This window comes from Sinocyclocheilus rhinocerous, unplaced genomic scaffold, assembly GCF_001515625.1.
Source record: "Sinocyclocheilus rhinocerous isolate Xijiao unplaced genomic scaffold, SAMN03320098_v1.1 scaffold515, whole genome shotgun sequence".
In the NCBI taxonomy this organism is placed as follows: Eukaryota; Metazoa; Chordata; class Actinopteri; order Cypriniformes; family Cyprinidae; genus Sinocyclocheilus; species Sinocyclocheilus rhinocerous.
The window spans coordinates 292685-314180 of NW_015660140.1; the positions used below are offsets into that span (position 1 = coordinate 292685).

Sequence of the window (21496 nt, forward strand, 5' to 3'; positions counted from 1 at the left end):
GAAACAAGCCACAACACAACGGAAACAAGCCACAACACAAACGAAATTAGCACAATACAACGAAATTAGCACAACACAGCGGAAACAAGCCGCAACACAACGAAATTATACAACACAGCGGAAACAAGCCGCAACACAATGAAATTAGCACAACACAACGAAATTAGCACAACACACAGAAGCAAGCCGCAACACAGTGAAATTAGCACAACACAATAAAATTAGTCCTATGTGCTGTGTTTTGGCGATTTCGTTGTGTTGTGCACTACTGGACCACCATACTTAAGGGATAGTTTATCCAAAAATGAACATTTTGTCATGATACTTGTTCTAAACCAATTTTTTTCTTCTGCAGAACACAAAATAATTTTTTCCCCCATATTATGATAGTCAGTGGGGCCCATTGTTGTTTTGTTATATTTAATGAAAATTGGGGCTAAGCATAAATATACAGTGTTAAAATGTTTTAAAAGAAATATGGTTATAATAATATGAATGATAGTATGGCAGATGGCAACATTTCTTAAGGTTAGTTTGGTCAGGAACATTTTGAAGGGTCATTTGAAAGCATTTCAACTTAAGATTTGTTATCAGTTGCTAAGTTCACCTCATCCACCTGGAAATCAATTTCAAAAGTGTCTCATTTCTACATTTTTCATTTCACCCCCTTTCAGAGGTTCCCAGGGAAGCTTGGCTGGATCATCTGAGCTGGATCAGAAGTTTACTTCAGAGCGTGACGGAGAATGAGGAGGTGGGGGAAGATGTCAGGTGAGATGAGCTTCAAGACACCCTACACTTAATTGCTGTCTTATCGTCAGCAGTGCTGTTACTACAGAGATTTCCCACACAGTAATCCTGTATGTTTCTAGCCCTGTCAGGCTTGACACAGGTGGGTATTTGGACACAGATGACCTGATATTTAGTGATAGGTTTTCAGCTGAAGTACATAGCTGCTTTTCACAAATTCTTGTCCTTGTCTGTCCACACCAAGAAGTAGTATCAATGTCCTGAATAACAAAATGGTTGTAATTTATGAACCCCTTTTGTGCTACAGATCTCTTCACACTCTCTTCAAAGTCCATTTATAATATATGTACATATATAATAAATGTGCATAAGTATAAAATGTTTTTCATTTAGCCAGACATACCATACATTGTTTTATCCTTGGTGTGAATAGACTTACTGACAGCAGTTCTTTTCACATTTGGTGTGAATAAACCTATTGAGAAACTAATTTTATGATTTTTATTTTATTTTATTACTGGAAATACTCCGGGAAGGCGCAAACAACTTTTACATAACATAGATTGGAGAACATAATTTGTAATTATTAAATGGATTTTTACAAAAAAATAATACTAAATAAAAATATATTGCTTTCAGCTGTAATTGTTTTTTCACAGTATTTTTATCAGTTATAATAAGTGATACATTATCTGTGCAAGCTGCATTTTACAGATTTCCCTGATTATTAACCAATTATATGGCCTGATGCATGTGTGTCGTGTATACAGTTCTAGGAAAATACATGCATTGTAAGCATTTTAAGTAATAAGAGTGTCAACTGCAGGTGTCATCAGGATATTATCAGAGAATAAACCAGAACTTGAAAGTTCAAGAAGCTCTTTAGTTTGAGCAGCTGTCAGTGCAAATCTCTCTTTCTCTGTCCAAACTCACTCAGCCTTCTTGTTCCTCCATCTCTCTTCGTACTGTAAGCCATATGTATCAGTAAATAATTGTTAGGTTCTTTCTTTGTGTGTTTGGGTGGATGGTGATTTTCCAGGGCGTATCAGGCTTTCTTTGAGGCTTGGTTCCTGCTGGTGCAGTGTGGGTATTGGGTGGACACAGCTGCTGAGCTGCTTGTTCTGGCAGCGCCTGAGAACGCCGAACCGCTGCTGTGGCTCCTGACGTTCTTCCACCACCCCACCAACAGAGGGCACCAGAGGTCCCAACAAACCGTAAGAGATCTAATTATGGCGCTGAAGTCAGTCAACCTTATGTCACAAGTTAAAAACAGCAAAGTGAAGCAGACTGGAAAATTACTGATGGCTTCCTCCTCTTTGTTTTAATCTCAGGCAGTGGCCAGAGAAGCCTGGACTCATCTAAGGATGCTGTTTCTCACTCGTCCTCCCCCTCCCAGACACCTCAGTGCTGTGAAAGAGCTCCTGTCCTCCTCCCTTTCAGCAAACCTCGTTTTGCATTTGTTTTCAAACTTCACCGTCTTTTCCCACGGACCTGTTAGCATTATCACTGAAATAACTGACAAGGTGAGGTCTTCACTGATTCAGATTCAACACATAGTAAAATAACATTCACCTCCTCAAATGCCAAGGGTTTGCTCATGCGAACCCGGTGGCCTATTCAAGGCGAGACGAGGGCTGTGTGCAGCCCAATTAAGTTGTCATCAGTGCCTTTATTGACCCTGCGCTAGTTCTTGTGGTATGCAGAGAACAACAGAATAAAATAGGCTGCTGGCTGGCAAAAGCGTTTCAGTCTCTCACACACACACACACACACACACACACACACAGTACAAAAACAAGTTTACACCCAACAGCTTGAACACTGAGAGCTGCTCCCTTATAGCAAGATAAGGCTGAGGTTTAATAAATATACATACAGGGATAGTTTACGCAAAAAGCATCATTTTCACCCCCATGTTGTTCTAAAACCATGTGATTTTATTCTGTGGAACACAGAATAAGCTCTGACACTGACAAACAGAAACCAAAAAGCATCATAAAAACAGTTCATGACTTGTCCAAGTCTTATGAAATCATGTGATAGATTTGTGTGAGGATTAGACTGAGATTTAAATCATTATTCACTATTGGTAATCTTTCCCCCCAAAAGCTTTCAACTCAAGTGAACGAGTTTGAACTGGTCCAGTAGAATGATTCATTGACTGAAAGAAAAAAAAGAATGATTCAATGATCTGATCACAGCGATTCTTGCATTAACAGCTCACTGGAAGGGGATTTTCATTGAATAGTTTATCACTGATACTAGTGAGAAAGTAAAAAATCGTGCTTTGGTAATTCATGAGATTAAAAAAAGTTTTAAGACTTTTTATCTGAAGTTCGGCTTTCTTTGATATAATTGACCTTTTCTCAATTGTTTTTTTTGGTCATAATTTAGATTTTTTTTGAATGCCGTAATTATGTAAAAATGTCAAGTTGTATTATCTAATAATTTCCATTTTTTCATAAATGTAACGTCATAATTTAAAATTAGTAGTTTTTTTGTCAATAATTTCACCATTTGATGTCATTTTTTTGATTTACTACAGAGTGATTTATTTTTATTTTTTATTTTCATGTGGCTGAAATGGGCTTGCATTTCTTTCTCCTTACTTAAGCCAAACCAATGTTTGAGCTCATTTTTGGTCTTTGCTGGTCTTTCTGTCTTTTGGCCTCAGACCTTTTCTGCTTCTTCAGCCATATGTGTATTAATTCTCCCTTTGTCTTTGCTGGTAAAGCACAATAATAATTGTTACATTGTCGAATTTTTGCTTTTCGCACCAAACTACATTATATTCTACTAGTGTACAGAGTGTGAGGATTTTCTCCGATGTTTAGTGAAAACGTCGGAGAACCACCACCAACTGGTGGTGGTTGAGGAGAGTCCGCCCCCCCCCTCCACATGATTGTAAAGTGCTTTGGGTGTACAACAATACACAATAAAGCGCTATATAAATGCATCATTCATTCATTCAAACAATAACACATCATGTTTTCATAGTGAAATACACAGAGGGGTGTGACCTGCACCCTACAAAATTAAAACTTTTTATTAAAAAAAAAGTCACAATCCTATATGAGAATTGTAAGAAAAAGTTTTTCAATTTGCACCAAATTTTAAAAATTCTTCTCTGTGTTCCACTGGAAAAATAACAGGGTTTGTAATATGAGTAAATAATGAATATTACTTTACTACACATTTCATGGGCTCATCTCAATAACTTCAGTGGTCCAGTGTAAATTGTGAGGGCTGGTTACCCAAATGTGTGTGTGTTTTGTGATGCTGGCAGGTGCTGACTGAGGCCGCTGTGAAGCACAGGGCACTGTGGATCCTCGCCTCAATACGCTGCAGACTAAACAGTGCCGCTACGTGGGACGACAGTGTTCATTCCAGGCTGAGGACTCTTCAGGACACCCTCCTCCAAACCTGAGAGCCTCACATAAAAAGTCCTAGCTTCGAGCGCTCGCCCAAACGATTTATTAGGACAAGGAATCCTGGCGTGGCTCAGTTACGCACCGAAAAGCTGGGTGGGACGATATGGCATTTATACGAAGAGAAGCCCAGCTGCCGTTTTTAACTTTAAAAGCAGTGGGTGTTCTCCCCCTAAACCCAAGAGGGGCCTCCGCACTTGATGTATTGAGCCAAATAAAAGGAACACATGTATTTCTATCTGTGTGTTTGGATGACATCAAACGCGAATGGGAGGAAGTCAATTTCCAGGGATGTGATTGCTGTCAGATCTGCGGTTGTATTTCCTGAGTGTTTGGACTCGGAGTCTTTGTTGTTTGCCTGCGGAGCTCCGACTAGCTAACACGCCGTTTGTCTTCGCTCACTGTCCTCCCACACACTCTTCTGACAGGAGAGCATGCCGGAGTCCTTCTCACCACATGAACGCTCACATCTGTGTGTGTGTGTGTGTGTGTACTCCCAGCGCAGGGCCTCTTGAATAGTTTAGTCTCTGTGTACTGTACTTTCTAGACTCCATCATCACTAGTGCTTCTCCGTGGGTCTCCATCTCCCTGTAGGGCCAATTCCTCTGAGCGTTTTCCCTATTCAGACCACTCAAGCACGTGTTTATAACTCAAAACTGGGTCATACTCAAATTTACGGCCTTGCTAAACTACATAAGAATGTCACTATTGTCGTTCATTTGGATTACATTTAAAGGAATAGTTCACCCAAAAATGAACATTTGTTGAATTTACTCAACTTCAGGCCTTCCAAGATTTTGTTTAATTGGAGTGTTTTTTTGTGAAATTTTGTATTAAATCACTTCCTCCAATGAAAAAGCCCATCGCCCTCGCATCTAAATCCACAAATCCTTTTGTTTAGAAGAATTTTGGACTGTGTTGCCTTGTGAATGGTGTTGGATCAGTGCATATTTCTCTCCTGATTCAGACGAGTAAACTTTTTCAGTAGAGAAAACAGTATCATGGATAGAGGACTCATATTTTAGCTAGAAGCAACAGTTTAAAGTTAAAAACATGAATTTCTCCAAATCTGAACTCTTTTCCGATAAAGAAACAAACTCGTCCACTTTTTGGATGGCCTGAGGGCGAGTACATTTTCAGCAGTTTTTCATTTTTGGGTGAACTATTTCTTTAATACTAGTATAACTGCAACTAGTTATGTCCATAGTTACTTAATATTAAGTATTTGTTGAACAACTAAATGGCTATTATATGGGATCACAATTATAAGAAAATGTGATGTTAACCACAGAAATGTCCCTGAATGTGTGAAGTGTTGTAAAAACTCCTAACAGTGAGGATAAGGTGACATGTTTGGCGTATAAACATGCGTCATCAGCACATATTTCTAACCCAAACATTTCTTGCCATCTGATCGGGACACTGGAACTTGACATGGTGGGCACGGGGTGAACGAGTTCAGAAAGTGCTGGCGTCGACTTCAACATGCACGAAAACAAGATGTACCTTGGTGTGGAAGTCCAGGTAACCCAGCTCTTTAAGACTTCAGAATGACACATACATTTGTGTACAGTATTTATTTTTATTTCTGACAATACTAAATATGACATTTTAGTCTTTATTTGATGTATTCTAGCTTAAATGTGCAATGATTTTTTTTTAATAGTCCATTCATTGTTCTCTCTGAGCATCAGTGAGCAGTAGTCAGTCAGATCCTGCTTGATTACCCTGAGTTAAACGTGACTGAAGACCAGAGAGATCTGAAACCTGCAAAAGAGAAGAGCCACAATCAGTACAACAGGAAACCTTATGATTCATGGTCATGTCATCAGACATAATGTATCAAGGCAAGTTTATTTATACAACACATTTCATACACAACAGAAATGTACGTAAAAAGGATTTTAAAAAGTAATAACAGATGCAAAAGAAATAAAAATGTTTTAAAAATAGTAGCTATTATTTGTTTTAACATATTTTAAGAATAAGAAGTATAATTTTTGTCTTGAAAGGCAGCAAAGTTAAAATATTCTTGTTTGGAATACAAGCGTCTTTATTTTATTTTTTCTGAACCCTGGAACCCCTTGTTTTTATTTGGGTGATTGATGCATATGTGTCCATTTTAGTAGTCCGCATGCAGATATTCAAATTATTTATATGAAAGTTTAAGCAAAAAATTTTTATTTTGTTTTTTTTTATATTAACTTTACACATCTTTTCATAAGTTACCTATAACTTTTCATTAGTTCATATTAATTGGCCATAAAGTGACAAATTTTAATTATTTATTTGAATTATTTTATATATATATATATTTATTTAGTAGTAATATCTTTATTATGGTATAAATAGTTTTAGATTATATGTCCAACTATCCACATGTATTTTTGAGTTTTAGTAATTAAACTATTCAGATAGTTAGCAAAGGAACATTTCTAATTTTCGTTGGTAACACTTTATTTTAAGGACCTATCCTCGCTATTAACTAGTTGCTTATTAGCATGCATATTACTAGCATACTGGCTGTTTATTAGTATATATAAACCACATATTAATACCTTATTCTGCATGACCATATTTTAGATCCCTTAATCCTACCCTATAAGTAAACTTAACACCTTACTAACTATTAAAAAGCAGCAATTTAGGAGTTTGAGGGAAAAGTCATAGTTAATAGTGAATATGTGTTCCCTATTCTAAAGTGTTACCTTTTCGTTTAAGTTCTATTCTATTTCAGCTTCAGACTATTTTTTTTTAATTAAATTTTTTTTTTTTTTCACAATAACAACACTGATGTATGCATTTGGTCTCCAAGCTATGCACACTTAAAGTGTACTGAGATGCATGTGTGTGTGTGAGCCTGTAGAAGCAGAGATGAGTTGGGGGGTCTGTGGACCAGACTCCTGTTCCTGCTGAACTGAGCCAGTGTTTCTACAGTACTGTAATCAGCTCAGTAGGCACGGGAGGCCAGGTCCATCTATCTCTCGCACGCTCACATATGACTCACTTTCAGCATGGGCCACTTGATGGAAGGATCAGATATGGGATAATACGCTTCAGCTGAAGGTGCTTAGCACTTCATTTCCCACAAAATATCTCCTGATGACATTTTAAATACAGCCCGTGCAACTAATTCCATTTTTACTAGCCATGGATGGTAATGCATCTTTAAACAGCTTCTAAATATAGTCATTTATGGCCAGCTTCATATTTAACTCCTACATCTGTCATGACTTAGAAGACGGCATGCTGGCCGCTGGCCGTCCGCTAACTCAATCTGCAGAGGTCCTTTAAAGCACAACTTCCTGTCTCAATTGCTGTCTTTCATATTTCACCCATCAAAGCTAAAAGTGGAGCTGTTTTTACAGTCCAGAGATGCAGATGTTTGGTCTGTGTGGCCATGTCTCGTCCACATTTCCCAGAATTTCCTCTGGATTTTGTGGCCCAGCAGTAGGAAAGAGAGAAACTATTTGGTTTTTTGCATAGTAGAGGTACATAGTGATGCTAGAAGACTTGAGTATAAGGAGAAGAAAGAAGAGGAGGAGGAGGAGAAGACGATAACTCCTGGGCTCCTCATCTCACTGTGGGCTCCATTAGCTCAGTCAGTTTCTCTTCAGTCCTCATTACAGCCATCTCCACCATCTCACACTCGCTCTTCATCTGTCATGCCAACCCAAGCGCTCTCGGCAAGAGTTTGTTATGCTCGTCGTGAAAGGGATCTCACAATCAGCTCATTATGAAGGCAACCACGTCGTATCGCACTGCTACGATAAAGTTTCATTTCACTCCAGAAACCCTCAAAGAAAGTTTGCACAATGATATATGAATTCTCAGTATGATCTGAAAGCACCATATGCTGGAAAATGTTTTGATGAAGCAATTGGGAAATTAGCCAGTGGGGCAGAAAATAAGGGTATGAAAAACTCAATTCATCACCTTTAACAAAAAATTTTAAGAAATGTAGTATATTCATTTACACTAAAATTCAAAAGATTTTTTGAAGCCTTTTATGCTTACCAAGGCTGCATTTATTTGATCTAAAATACAGTAAAAACAACATTATTGTGAAATAGTATTACAATGTAAAATAACTCTTATATTTTAATAGATTTAAAGTGACTTATTCCTGTGATGCCAAACATGAATTTTCAATATTCTGTGTCACATGATCCTTCGGAAATCATTTTAATATACTGATTTGCTTATTTTCAATGAAAATGAAAACCGTTGTGCAGCTAAATATTTTTGTGGAAACATTTCACTCAGGATTCTTTGATAGAAAGTTCTCAAAAGAACCATCTTTGAAATTGGATTTTTTGTAACAATGTAAATGTCTCTAATTTATCAATTTAATGCATCCTGACTGAAGATTTTTTTTTTTAATAAACTCCAAATATTTGAGCATTAGTATACTTTTTAGTAGTGGATGCATTATTCCTAGTCCTGATGTAATTTTTTTGAGCAGTTAGTCAATTGACCCTTCACAGGGAGTTTGATTGACCGGCGATCTGACCAATCATAACGCAGAATCTGCCATTTTTATCCGACAAACAAGACAGGGGAGTAGATTAATGTCAGTGAACTTGAAAAATGGTGTGTATTGACGTATTTCTGTGGTTGAAAGAAGACCTTCTGATGTTCTTTCATGTTTATTTTGTGCTATAACTAGTAAAAAGGTAGAGATGATCGGTTCACGTGCCGCTTGAACTAAGGTGCTACAGCGATCTATCACGACACATTAAAGAGCCACAAAACGGTATTTATTTTTTGAATTTCTTTACAAAAGGACGACATTTGAAAGCTGAGACTTTGGGCCAGATTTACTCAAGGCAAATTTGCATTGGAGCGCAATTCCATAAAAGCGCCAATGGGAGGGGAAAATTCTGAGGGTGATTTACTGACAAGGTGCAGCCAGATCATTTCCATAATGACCAGCACAGTCTACAAAGAGCAGCGCAAATTACCACATGCTTTTTTGGGGGGCGTTAAATAATGCCGCAAATACCAGTGAATTGACGAGCGTAAATCGTGTTGCGTGATTCATTTAAATACTCTCCTCCCATAAATTTACCAATCGAAACTCCTACAAATGCATATTCAAAAGGCGAGTCACAAAAATAACTGTCCATGCCTTTTCAGCGCTAATTTCCCACTGTGTGTCTTTAGTAAATCCTGACAGTAGTAGTTAAACACCAAATGGGGGTTTGCACTGGCGCAAGCTGATAGTAAATCTTAACCCACAACCTTAACTATAGACACCCTCCACTGACTTTGTCTTTCATGCCGTCTTCCATTTCTCGAACTTCTTTGACAAGCGAATGTACAATCATTACACTTTTAGCACTTCACATCTGTAACGAGATGAAGAAAAGTGGGTAAAAGCCATTCCCTGAGGTCTCTCTCCGTCTGTCATCCTCTCATCAGGTGCAGAACTTAGCCACTGTGAACAAAGAGTTCAATCACTGTTCACCAATCAGCTAAGCTCTGCACCTGCTCTGAGAGTCTCTCCTCGACACTCCTGCGTACGCTCGTTCACCCACGCCGCTCGTCGGCAGGGATGCGTTCCTCCTCTGCATGTTCTTGTCATCCTGTCCGAGACCCACAGAGAAAAGCCATGTCATCTTTTATTTCTATTTTCTGGAGCTGCATTAAGACGGTGCCTCTGGTTGCCATAGCAGCCGTCCGAGCGGCGGTTGTGTGGTAATCCCTGGCAATGTGATTTTTATCTTAAGTCACAAATCAGCACGCCAGGAACCCACACAGCCAGCAACATGAAAGGCAAAACCTGCAGACCCTCTTGCTCTCCTGCGATGGAGCACGCTTGGCTGGGCCGCGGCTATGTCTCTCATTATCCCCATCAAGACGCATTTCACAGGCGACTCCAGCCCTCCCTTATGAGGAGACACTGGGATTTCAGCCCTGACACATTTCTCAGGAGTTCTCTTACACTTGTGGGATATTTTTACTGTTTCTGAAGTACACCGATTGTAATCGGCACACTGAGTATTTCTGAAAGGCATGAACTATGGCTGCTTTTAACATCTAGGGATAAAGGGAACTTTGAACGTTTTTTTATTTTGAAAACTGACTGGATTGTTTTTTTTGTTGTTGTTAAAAACAGCTTTCAAACTCCACTAAAGAAAGAAAAGAACCAATGATATGTAACAGTGCCTATGATAAAGAGAATGGAAAATCTATGAAAATCCAGTTTAAAATATGTACCAAGGTCTTAGAAATGTGCTCTTTGTATTCATGTTGGTTGCATATGGTTTTTTGAAAAACTTTTATATTGTTTTCAAGAAAAGTTTCAAATAAATGAAATGTCATGTGGCGGTACCACGTTTTTTTTTCAGTTTTCATTTTAGTTTAGTTTTTGATTTTCATTTTAGTAAGTTTTAGTTTTTTTGTGTGATTATATGTGCTTTTGTTATTTTTTTATTTTTCCATTTAACTTTAATTTATTTAGGAAATTTAGTTTTAGTTATTTTATTACTTCAACCATTTTTTTTCAGTTAATAGTTTCATTTCTAATTTTCATTCAGCTTTGTCCATCTAATACACACACACACGCAAACACACGTTTCTATTTAACCTTCATTTATTTGGAAATTTAGTTTTAGTTCTTTTAGTATTTCAACTTCAACATTTTATTTTTATTTTACTTCAACATTTCTAATTTTCATATACATGTATGAAAATTATATGTGTGTGTATATATATATATATATATATTAGGGATGTGCATCTCATAGCTGGGAAACTTATGCTGGGAAACTGACCTGGTCTAAAGCAGGTTAACTGTCAGACTAAGCTGAGTTCCTCTAACACTGACCAATAGCAATCCAATGATATTACTACTCTCTCACATACTATTATTTGACTTTTTTTTATTTTTTTTATTTTTATACAGTTTCTAGCCATGCAGCCTTTCTCTCTGGTTGTATTACAGCTGTACCTTTTATAGTTTGCAGAACAGATAGCAGAACATTAGAACATTACAATCTAAAATTGCTCTTTAAAGCATTAAAATAACTAAATTAAAAGTTAAAATCACTGAATTAAAAATGAAAATAAATAATAAAGAAAATGACTATATTTGAACTGGTATAAGAAACGCACTAACTCATTTGAGCATAGTAATTAGTACTGTATTAGCTTACATTTGATTTACCTATTACAATAGTCCCTTTACAGTTACTGCTATCATAAAAATACACTTATATGTTGGTTTAAAATTCTACAAAAGACACATTTAATGTCCAACAACAAATATTTTAGCAAAATGTATATTTTACTCAGAATGATTGCGCTGCTATTCGATTGCGCTCTGTCTGTTTAGCGCGCATGCGCTCGTTCACTCGCGTCAGCCTCGCCCACTCCTGACAGCGAAATTAATGTTTGCGTGACTTTCTGACATTTATAGATGAAAAAAATATACCTGTGACATGTCAGTTATGCACTGAGGAAAACACAACGTCTCAAATGCATTAAACAGCACAGATATATTCGCTGTTTGCGATGGTAGATCGATTTTATCCATGATCGACATTAAGGACTGCTTAAGAATAAGCGTGCACAAATGAGTGAGATTGTGTGAATTTAATTTGTCATTTATGGAACCGCTTTAGCCCCGATTGAATTGTTAGGTTATTTCAAGTCAGGTTTTGGACTTTAATCCCCGCTTTTCCTCGGGTCTCCGTAGTGTTGTGATGCATCACAATCACGCAGCAGCAGTGATGAGAGAGCGCTTGAGAAACCGTTTAGAGAGGAGAGATCAATCTACATATAAAATATTGGTCAGATTATTGGTCACTTTCTAAACAATAAAAGTATAGCGCATCCACTAGTAATTATATATTAATAAATCGTTTTTTACCGATGCAGATATGTTAGAAACGATGCATCGCGATATAAATGCCAACTTGTAGCCGATGCACACTTTTTAAACCGATACATCGCATCGTTAACTTTTTATGCCGATGCACCGAGCGAATCGGGGAATCTTCCCATCCCTAATATATATATAATGACTGAAAATAAAATCTTGAAGAGTTTGATATAAATAAAACTGAAAATAAACCTTTTTTTTCAGGTTTATTTATATCAAACTCCTACAGATTTCCTTTTCAGTCATTAAATTTGAGTTTTTAGAGAATTTTAGAGCATCACGTTGACATTTTGGAATTTATATCCCACAAATTAAATATCAAAATGAATTTTAACACAAAAATAAAAAAATGTGCTGATCACAGCAGAGGTGTATTTGAATAATCACATGTAAATGTAATTTGTAATGTATTTCTGAATAACAAGACAAAAAAAGCGTCACATCATAGACCCCCAAAATTAAAAACCTGAAAAGCACAACACCCATTATTCAGTCCTAATAGCTTTTCCTGACATATTGTTTGGCGTACTTCAAAACAACAGGTGTGATCTACTATCAGAATTTAGCACATTTCAGGGCACGTCTGAGTGAGGCGGACGCCCAATGAGTGCTGAAGAATTATTGACACCGGCTAGACGCTGACGTCTGAAGACAAACAGGCTCTTTGACAATGAAAATGCTGCATTAGCGCAGCACAAATTGCAGGATGATCGTTTTGATACATTCATCTAAGTCAAGTGACATAAACCACAACGTCTTGGGAAAGCCACCCGTCTCCTCTGAGTCCCCAAACAAATAAAACTGTCTTGCCGGCAGATTAAAAGCACCACAGCTTCACCAAAAACGCTGGCGCGGGACGACTAATGGATTTATCTCAGGGCCCATAAGTCGTCTCTTTCCCACAGGCTGACGAGCAGCCCGTGTCGCTCGGTTAAACAGAATAATATCTTGGCGTGATGGTGAGATAGACGGCTTCAAAGCCAGACAATTACCCTTTCTTCCGCTCATGGTTACTACCATATATCAGTCCGCCACAGCTTTTAAGGAAGCAACAAATTGGGAGTTGTTATGTGGACCCAGGGAATCCCTCCCTTGTGGAGGAAGGAATTTGACGCAGTAAGAGCCCAGAGACCCATGTCTCTCCTAAAGCCCCGTCTGAAAAAAAGGTGCTGACCCATTTCTTTTCTGGTGCTCGGGAATTGTTTGAGGAGCACATTCCGAATTTATCATAATACAAACAGATCTGGACAGGCTTCCTGGAAAAGTGCAGAAGAGGCAGACAGGAGCTTCTGGAAGAATGTGAATGTGGTGGTGGCCAGGACACTGGGAGTGGATCTTTAATAATGTGGGGAGTAAAAACAAAAGGGCTTTTTATGACTTCTGCATCTCTCGGGTACTGAGTGACTTTTTTTTCAAAGCAACTCTTACATAATATGCTATTTTTTTTTACGTCAAATGTGTCCAAAAATAACCAAGTAATGGGACCCGCTGTTACTCGGCCATTAAAATCTGTTGACGGTGCAAGTTGAGACGGCATGAGCTGATCGTAAAACATCTCTCGATTTCCAAAAACCTTTTGTAGCATTTTTTTGAGAATGAGACGATTTAAATTGTAAATCATCTTGTCTTCAAACTGTATAAAGGTCAGAAGGGACGTGACACTCTTACCTGATTTGACTGAGTTCACAGAATCATTTCCTCCACAACGCTGCATGCTGATTGGTCCATGTCATCTTTAATGATGGATAGGCAGCGGCGTGCTAATGCTTGCTGCCGGGCATCTTCCTGGACCATCAGCTCACCATACAAATACACACCCATGGCCTGCCACACACACACACACACACACACACACACACACTCTAGAATCAAAAAGTGCTCTTTCATTGAGTTCACAGATTTCCTCCACAACGCTGCATGCTGATTGGTCCATGTCATCTTTAATGATGGATAGGCAGCGGCGTGCTAATGCTTGCTGCCGGGCATCTTCCTGGACCATCAGCTCACCATACAAATACACACCCATGGCCTGCCACACACACACACACACACACTAGAATCAAAAAGTGTTCTTTTATAAGAGAGAGATCTAAGCTCTGTTCCTAAACCTAGTGAGCTCAGTCATTGCCTACTACCTAGGGAGCTCCCTTCCAAAGCAGCAACCTGACTGAAATGTAACCTTATAAATGACTGATAAATTAATATATATTACAAACAATTTATTGGGGGATGAAAATAATCATTATTATTTAGTAAGTATTTATTGATAATAACCTAAACTAATATAAAACTAAATAAAAAAAAGTCAAAGTCTCATAAGCTCAACAAGGCTACATTTATTTGATAAAATACAGCCTTTATAATCATAAAAATGATCAAAAACAGTAATATTGTGAAATATTACAATTTAAAACAACTGTATATATATATATATATATATAAAATATAAACATTATTTATAAATGATATATATACAAATTTTTTAGTATTTTTAGATTAATAGAAAGTTCAAAAGAACAGTATTTGAAATTTTAATTTTTAGTAACATAAATGCCTTTACTGTCACATTTGATCAATTTAATGCATACTTGCTGAATACAATTTAATATATATATACATTATTGTTTTATTAATGATATAAATATATTTATATCAAGTAAATATGTATTATTATCATTTTCTATTTTAATTATTTTTCACCACGCTCTGCACTGTATTCTGGGATTGACTTTTCTATGAAGGATGCATATAATGCTGTCTTTGGCAAAAAGAATATATCAAAAGACAGAAATTAAAATAACTTCTGAAATGTGTCCTGAACATGCCTTAAAAGGCTGCTCATTAGGTTTGGGAACAGAGCACTGAGAACAACTCATGTACCTGGTCATGGATCAGAAACTGCTCAACGTCTCGGTATGCCGCTGTGTGTTTGTGCTTGACCACAAGTTCACACCAGCGATGTTTCACCTAATAAGAAAGAGGCAGATAGAAAGTGATTAAACAAGATGAAAGCAGCTCAACAGCTCCCTAATAAGACTGAGCTCACGGGACGTCACCACCTGCGGGAATCACACGCATATGGGGAAATCTGGGAAAGCACATGACTGTGGTTTTGTTATCAGTGTTTTATGTTGAGGCAAGCGCGTGTCAGTGGAGGTGTGTGCTCTGTTTATGTTCGATGTTCTCTCTCTCATGTATAAATGGAGGCTGTGTTAGAGCAGCAGAGCGGAGAGATCACAGACTGGCTCTGTCTCTCCCTCGTTCTCATTCCTCTTCTTGTTCTCTGCTGTCATTCAACTCTTCCTTCACAGTGACCTAACAACAGCAGCGCTGAGCACGGCCCAAAACCTGACCTCATACGCGCCTGGGAGATCTCATTACACTTCTCTTTCTCTGCCACACTGAAAAGTATTTAAAGGAATATTTCAGGTTACAATATTTCATTTCTCAGTACAAGCTCAATCAGCAGCATTTGTGGCATAATATTGATTATAATAAAAATAATCTCAACTTGTTCCTTGTTTTCTTAAAAAAAAAAAAAAAAAACGAGGTTACAGTGAGACACAATGGTAGTGCATAGGGGCACGTTTTGTAGGTTTGTGTGAAGCTTACAATTTTATAAAAGTACTTTAATTGTTATGTAAATGTGTAAGTTGTTTAAATAATAAATTCAAAGCTGTATTGGTGTTTTGTCATGCCAACAATGTAAAAAAAGTAGAATTAGGTCTGTCACAGTTAATCGATCTGAGTACTTGATTTAGAATTTAAAAAAAGTTTTACCCAACTATTTTCTGGGCTCCATAATTTATATTGAAATATCGCACCCTCTGCAGGCTAATTTCATCCACATAATTATTTTTATAGTCGGCATTACATGTAATGATATAAAATTAATAAGAATATAAAATATGATGACTCATTTGGGTGATGTTAATGCATATTTTAATGCATATCTGTCTCTTTTGCAGTATAGAACAGGCTGATGTGCATGCATATACTATTACATTGCATATTATAAAATAATTGTTCAATAAAATCAAGGATTACTTCTTTTTAAACCAATTATTAGTTACAAAAAATGTCAGATAACTCGATTAATCGATTATCAAAATAATCGATAATTTACAAAAAAGGTTAAGTGATTTCTTTCACACTAAAATCATGTTAGTTTACATTTTAATGTTTTTAGATTGTCCCCATTCACTCCCATTGTAAGTGAATCACTAAGGCCGTGTGTCCACCAACGCATTTTTTTTCCCGAGGCTAGCGTATTTTTAAAATTGTTTTCAATGGGAGCACCGCGTTTTTTAAAACGCCAGGAGTGTGCTAAGCGCTGAGTGTCTTTTTCACGTTTTTATCAACTTCGGGTAAAACGCAGCGCTCATCACTGTCACTTTTTAGTCAGCTAACCAATCACAGTGGAGGAGGGGTGGGATTAATACCGACCAACCACCACACCCTGCTTTTACTACGACTGAACAACAATGGAGGAGAAGTTAATATTCCTTGTCTCTGAGTATTTACCTCTTTACCAGATGAAATTGCAGGACTACCTTAATATTGTTTTAAAAAATAATGCTACATAATGAAACATTTAATTCGCAATGCTGTGCTGCAGAAGCGCTCTCAAGTGCTCACAGCTGGGCATTTTCAGCAGAGCGTTTGGCATTTTCAGCTGGCTAAAATTGCTTTGGTGAACAGGCGACCTAAGCCAGTTTTTTAAGAAAATGAGGGACAAGCTGAAATGATTTTTGTGGTAATTAACATTATGTCATAAATGCTTTTGATTTTGCTTAAGTGAATCACTGGATTCAGAGGTTGGACATGATGGTTCTGCATCATAATAGGGATATTAGTGATTTTAAGTGAAATCTGTCGTTCCCATTTCATCTCTTTACTCCTCTCTTTGGCTCCCCCACACGCAGCAGGGGTTTAATTGAAGCTGAATGGGTGGGAGCTCACAGGGCCTGAAGGTGGCAGGCAGTTTAATGATTAATGAAGTAAGATTGTGTGAGTCCGTGTACAAGTGTGTGAGAATGTTTGCTTTAAGACAAGGTGTGAAGTGACTCAGGAAAACAACAGGAAGTAGCGGCACTGCAAAGAGCCTTCCGGTCACAAATCACTGTCTATTTAAGCAACACATTCAAATGTCACCGCGCTTACGAGGAATGAAGTTTTCTCCTTCTCTCCCGCCAACACCATCAACACCCCTCTGTCCTCACCTGCCCGAAAACCTTATCATTTCAGCTGATCGCTGTTGTGTTCTTTTGTTGTTTTGTTCTTTCCCTTTCACATGTCAGATGTTATGTCATGCATTTTTAATCAATTGCTTTTCATGCAAAAGTGTGCTCAGACATGATTTCCGTCTCCACTGTTCAGTCAGTTTCACTTCACATATCAGTACAGGTCCAAAATTAACACCCGCCAAGTGCTATGTTCAAGAAAATTTACCATTATACCTCTATACAGTGGTGGAGCTAGAGTTTTATACATGGGGTGGCCAAGGCTAATTCTGGGGGTCCATAGACCATGACAGAAAATCAGTGTCTTACCCCAAACTGGCATAAAAAAGCATGAATAAATCCAACTAGTTAAAACATACCGTAACTTCAAATGTTAGGCTGATGATACACGGGGCAACTTTTTGATCTATTTTGCCGGGCTACTTTTTTTGAGCAAAGTTGCTTGGGCACTTTCCCATTGAGAATAGGTAACAAATTTCTATCTGGATAATTTAGATCGGTCGTGGCCCTGTGTCTCACCTGGTTGCCCGTTGATGCAACATTGCTCAAAAAGTTGCCCTGTGTATCACCAGCCTTAAATTATTTCTCTTATTTAGCCAGTGGTTGGAGCAAAAGATCTAACATTACCTTGTAGGCTACAATGAATTTTGTAAATGTTGTTCAGGAAACCTAAAACTTCAACTTACTTCAAACAGGGCTGCCAACTTTTGAGTTCAGCCTGGAGTGAGAATTATTCAGGAATAATAAACAAGCTTGTGATTATTTTTTCTAAATTTTTCTAAACTAAACTATACAGAGAACCCTGGTGAGGTTAAAAGTAACAACTGATTTGTATACAAGTATTAGGCCTATACCATTTGTTTTATAATAACGTTATATCTTTACATTATTAATTATAATAAAAAAAGAGCAATTATATGAGTAAATATATAATAAACGTAATTTTTGCTAAATTCTCCTCTCTAGTGTACATTTTTCTCGCTAGTTTACAGACACTGAATGGATTTTCTGCAGTTATGTGACAATGTTTTTTAGCTGCTGTCTTAACGCCATTGAAATACTCATTGAGTGATTACATGAGACACAACACATTAAGTTATAGTGTATCTTTCAACATGGATCGGATGTGCATTCAGTGTTTAGGCTATTTCATGCTATTTAAGCACTGAACTGAGGCAATGCGGGAGCGCATGTGAACCGTCACGCCAATAAAGAGCTCCAAAACTGTATTTATCTTTTGAAATTCCTAATAAACTAACAAAATTTGAATGCTGAGGCTTTGTTTCTTATTATCAAAAGTGACCTGCTCTGTCGTGTCTGTCAGCTCGTTGTCTGTGTCCTCTCCGTAAGAAAATGAACATGTGGCGCGAGAGCACGTACGTGAGAGGCTGGAAATGGACGAGACGAACCGCGATGCGGAACACCAGACGCGTCGCATCCTTGAGTTCAAGGCTAAAATAAATGCTTCTTTCAGTCCGATTAAACAAAGAAAATGAAATAGTAGCAGCATATAAATTACTGGGGTGGCCGATCAGATGTCCTCTGGCTCCGCCACTGCCTCTATATAAATCTATGTGGTAACATTCATGTTGGTAAACCAGCAAAGTGAACTAATGAGGAACAATATTTTCACCAACTGACTGGCTTGACTTATACTTAATGCAGTTGTAATAAAGAAAAGTCAGCTTTTAGTAAAATAAAATAAAACAGTTATTTGTAATATCTGATGCAAAATAAATATGTATATACATACCAAACATTTTTCCCTTGACACAAAAATTTTGCTATTTATTTGTAGTGGAAATGTTGGCAGGCAGGTACAAATCTGAACTACTGGTTGGTTGGGCTTTGTGAACTTGTGAAAGACAAACAAAGAACATGCTTTGAACAAAACCCTTTCCCGTCAGGGTCACAGAACCGCCCGGAGCCCACAGAAGCCACAGTGACGACAGCCACATACTCGAGAAAACACACACAGAATCGCAGGCCTAGTGTGCGTCTGTCTAGACACAAACAGCAAGCAACCTGTGTGTATGGGAGAAAGGTTGCTCTCGCCTGGGGTGTGGTAATAGTAGAGTTAATGATAACACTGATCCAAACTCCCACAACAGGAAGACATTTTGTTCAGTCAGACAGCCTGACCTACATTAACCTAACCCGAGGACACTTGAAGAATCCAATAAACTTAATACGCACAAGGCATCAGGTAGCTCACTCATTAAAACTGACGGGAAGACGAAGGATTTAAGAGGTACTGTAGGTGGTGAATGTGAGAGAAAATTGCGCGAATGATGATCTGATGGCTTAAAGGGATAGTTCATCCAATTACTAACATTTCAGTCTGTTTCTTGCACAAAACTTTAAACCCAGCATATGAACAGTATGGAACACTGATGTTTTCAAGTAATACATTTATACATGATAAAAATATTATACATATATAATACATAATATTATACAATGTATATAATACATACATTTACATTAAGTTACTTACATTTATGTACACACAATCATTCAAAAGTTTGGGGAAGATTTGTAGTTTTTATTTTAAGATTAAAAAAAATAATTAATTAACATTTATTCAACAATAAATTGATTAAAAGAACACTATAGACATTTATAATGTAAAAAAAAAATAAAATATATATATATATATATATATATAAGAAATGTTACTCGAGCACCAAATCAGCATATTAAAATGATTTCTGAAGGATCATTTGACACTGAATACTGGAGTAATGGCTGCTGAAAATCAGCTTTTCCATTACAGGAATAAATTATAATTTAAAATTATATTTGTAGTAATATTACTGTTCAACAGTTTTTTTTTTTATTAAATAAATGTAGACTTGGAGAGCATAGGAGCCTTTTTTGAAAAACACAGATACAATTTTTAAACATTAGTGTATATATTTAATTACAGGTATTTTCATTAACTTCGTTAACTTCTCAAATCTGACGGCTTCTTAGAGCTTGTAGCCTGATGGGATAGCAAAATGTCCACTGGTTGCACCTTTCAGAATTTCAGCAGATGCAGTGCATCATCCAGATATTGTTTATTAACTGCTTTTTGCATGCTGTGTCAAAGGAAAGTACGTATAACCGGACATAAGAGATTATATGGAAAAGAGCAGTTTGGGCATTCTGTAAAATCATACAAATTTCAAAAGACATCAGGGTGAATAGATAATGACAAAACATTCGTTTTTGGGTGCACTGTTCCTTTAAATCAAGATCATGCCTGATCACTATTGGCTGACCCCTGTGTGCCCACAGCAGACTGAAGCAACATGCCTTGAGCATCAGTGATTACACTCTGCATCTGTGGGAGCGTTTCTGTGTGCATGTACACGTATGCTTGCAGTAATAAATTGTGGAATGTCCCGTGTAATTACTGCGTCTCTAGAGAGGGGGAGAGAGAGAGACGCAGGCAGGCACACTGCAGCTGTCCTGCCTCAGGGGTCTCCCCAGGAACGCAGCTCAATTCTGATCCCCTCTGCAGCTGCCAGGTCTATACGGGGCACAGGGGAGGGCACAACGGCACACATGCACGTAATTTAAATTACGAAAACCCGTAACCATGCATGCACAAGCTTATATCATGCACAAGCTAATATCCCAATACGTGCCTTTTAAAACAAGTAGGTTAAGCCATGTTGGACACATGGTGACATGATACGTGCACATTGAGATTGATATAAAGATACGCCAGCCTTACACGGACTTCCTGATACAGCAGATGCCGGGACTACAGAGGCTCCGTCCAAACCAGATAAATACCTCAGGACATTTATCACCAGTGATGCAATATTAAATAATACGTCAAATGTGCAACCCTTAAAGGGATAGTTCACCCAAAAATGAAAATTCTGTCATTAATTACTCACCCTCATGTTGTTCGAAACCCGTAAGACCTTCGTTCATCTTCGGAACACAAATTAAGATATTTTTGATTAAATATGAGGGCTCTCTGACCCTCCCATAGACAGCAAGGTAACTACCACGTTCAAGGTCCAGAAAAGTACCAAGATGATCGACAAAGTAGTCCGTGTGACATCAGTGGTTCAACTGTAAAGTTACGAAGCTATGAGAATACTTTTTTGCGCAAAGAAAACAAAAATAACTACTATTTTCGATCATCTTGGTACTTTTCTGGACCTTGAACGTGGTAGTTACCTTGCTGT

At 37.6% G+C, this 21496-nt stretch overlaps 2 protein-coding genes across 3 annotated transcripts in view; one reads left to right on the forward strand and one right to left on the reverse strand.

Annotated features, from left to right (window-relative positions):
* The window catches only part of fancc (FA complementation group C), a 25520-nt gene extending 21109 nt beyond the window's left edge, over positions 1-4411 (forward strand). For both annotated transcript variants that reach the window (XM_016534026.1, XM_016534027.1), the window contains exons 12-15: positions 675-768; positions 1787-1961; positions 2079-2270; positions 4034-4411. In XM_016534026.1, the coding sequence (XP_016389512.1) occupies positions 675-768; positions 1787-1961; positions 2079-2270; positions 4034-4174 (602 nt within the window). In that variant the 3' untranslated portion in view covers positions 4175-4411. The remainder of the gene's footprint in view (positions 1-674; positions 769-1786; positions 1962-2078; positions 2271-4033) is intronic.
* A 1425-nt stretch (positions 4412-5836) lies between these two features.
* aopep (aminopeptidase O (putative)) overlaps positions 5837-21496 on the reverse strand; it is an 89783-nt gene continuing 74123 nt past the window's right edge. The window contains exons 15-17 of the mRNA XM_016534002.1: positions 14944-15030; positions 13732-13887; positions 5837-5942 (exon numbers count right to left, since the gene is read on the reverse strand). Coding sequence (XP_016389488.1) covers positions 13747-13887; positions 14944-15030 — 228 coding nt within the window. The 3' untranslated portion in view covers positions 5837-5942; positions 13732-13746. The remainder of the gene's footprint in view (positions 5943-13731; positions 13888-14943; positions 15031-21496) is intronic.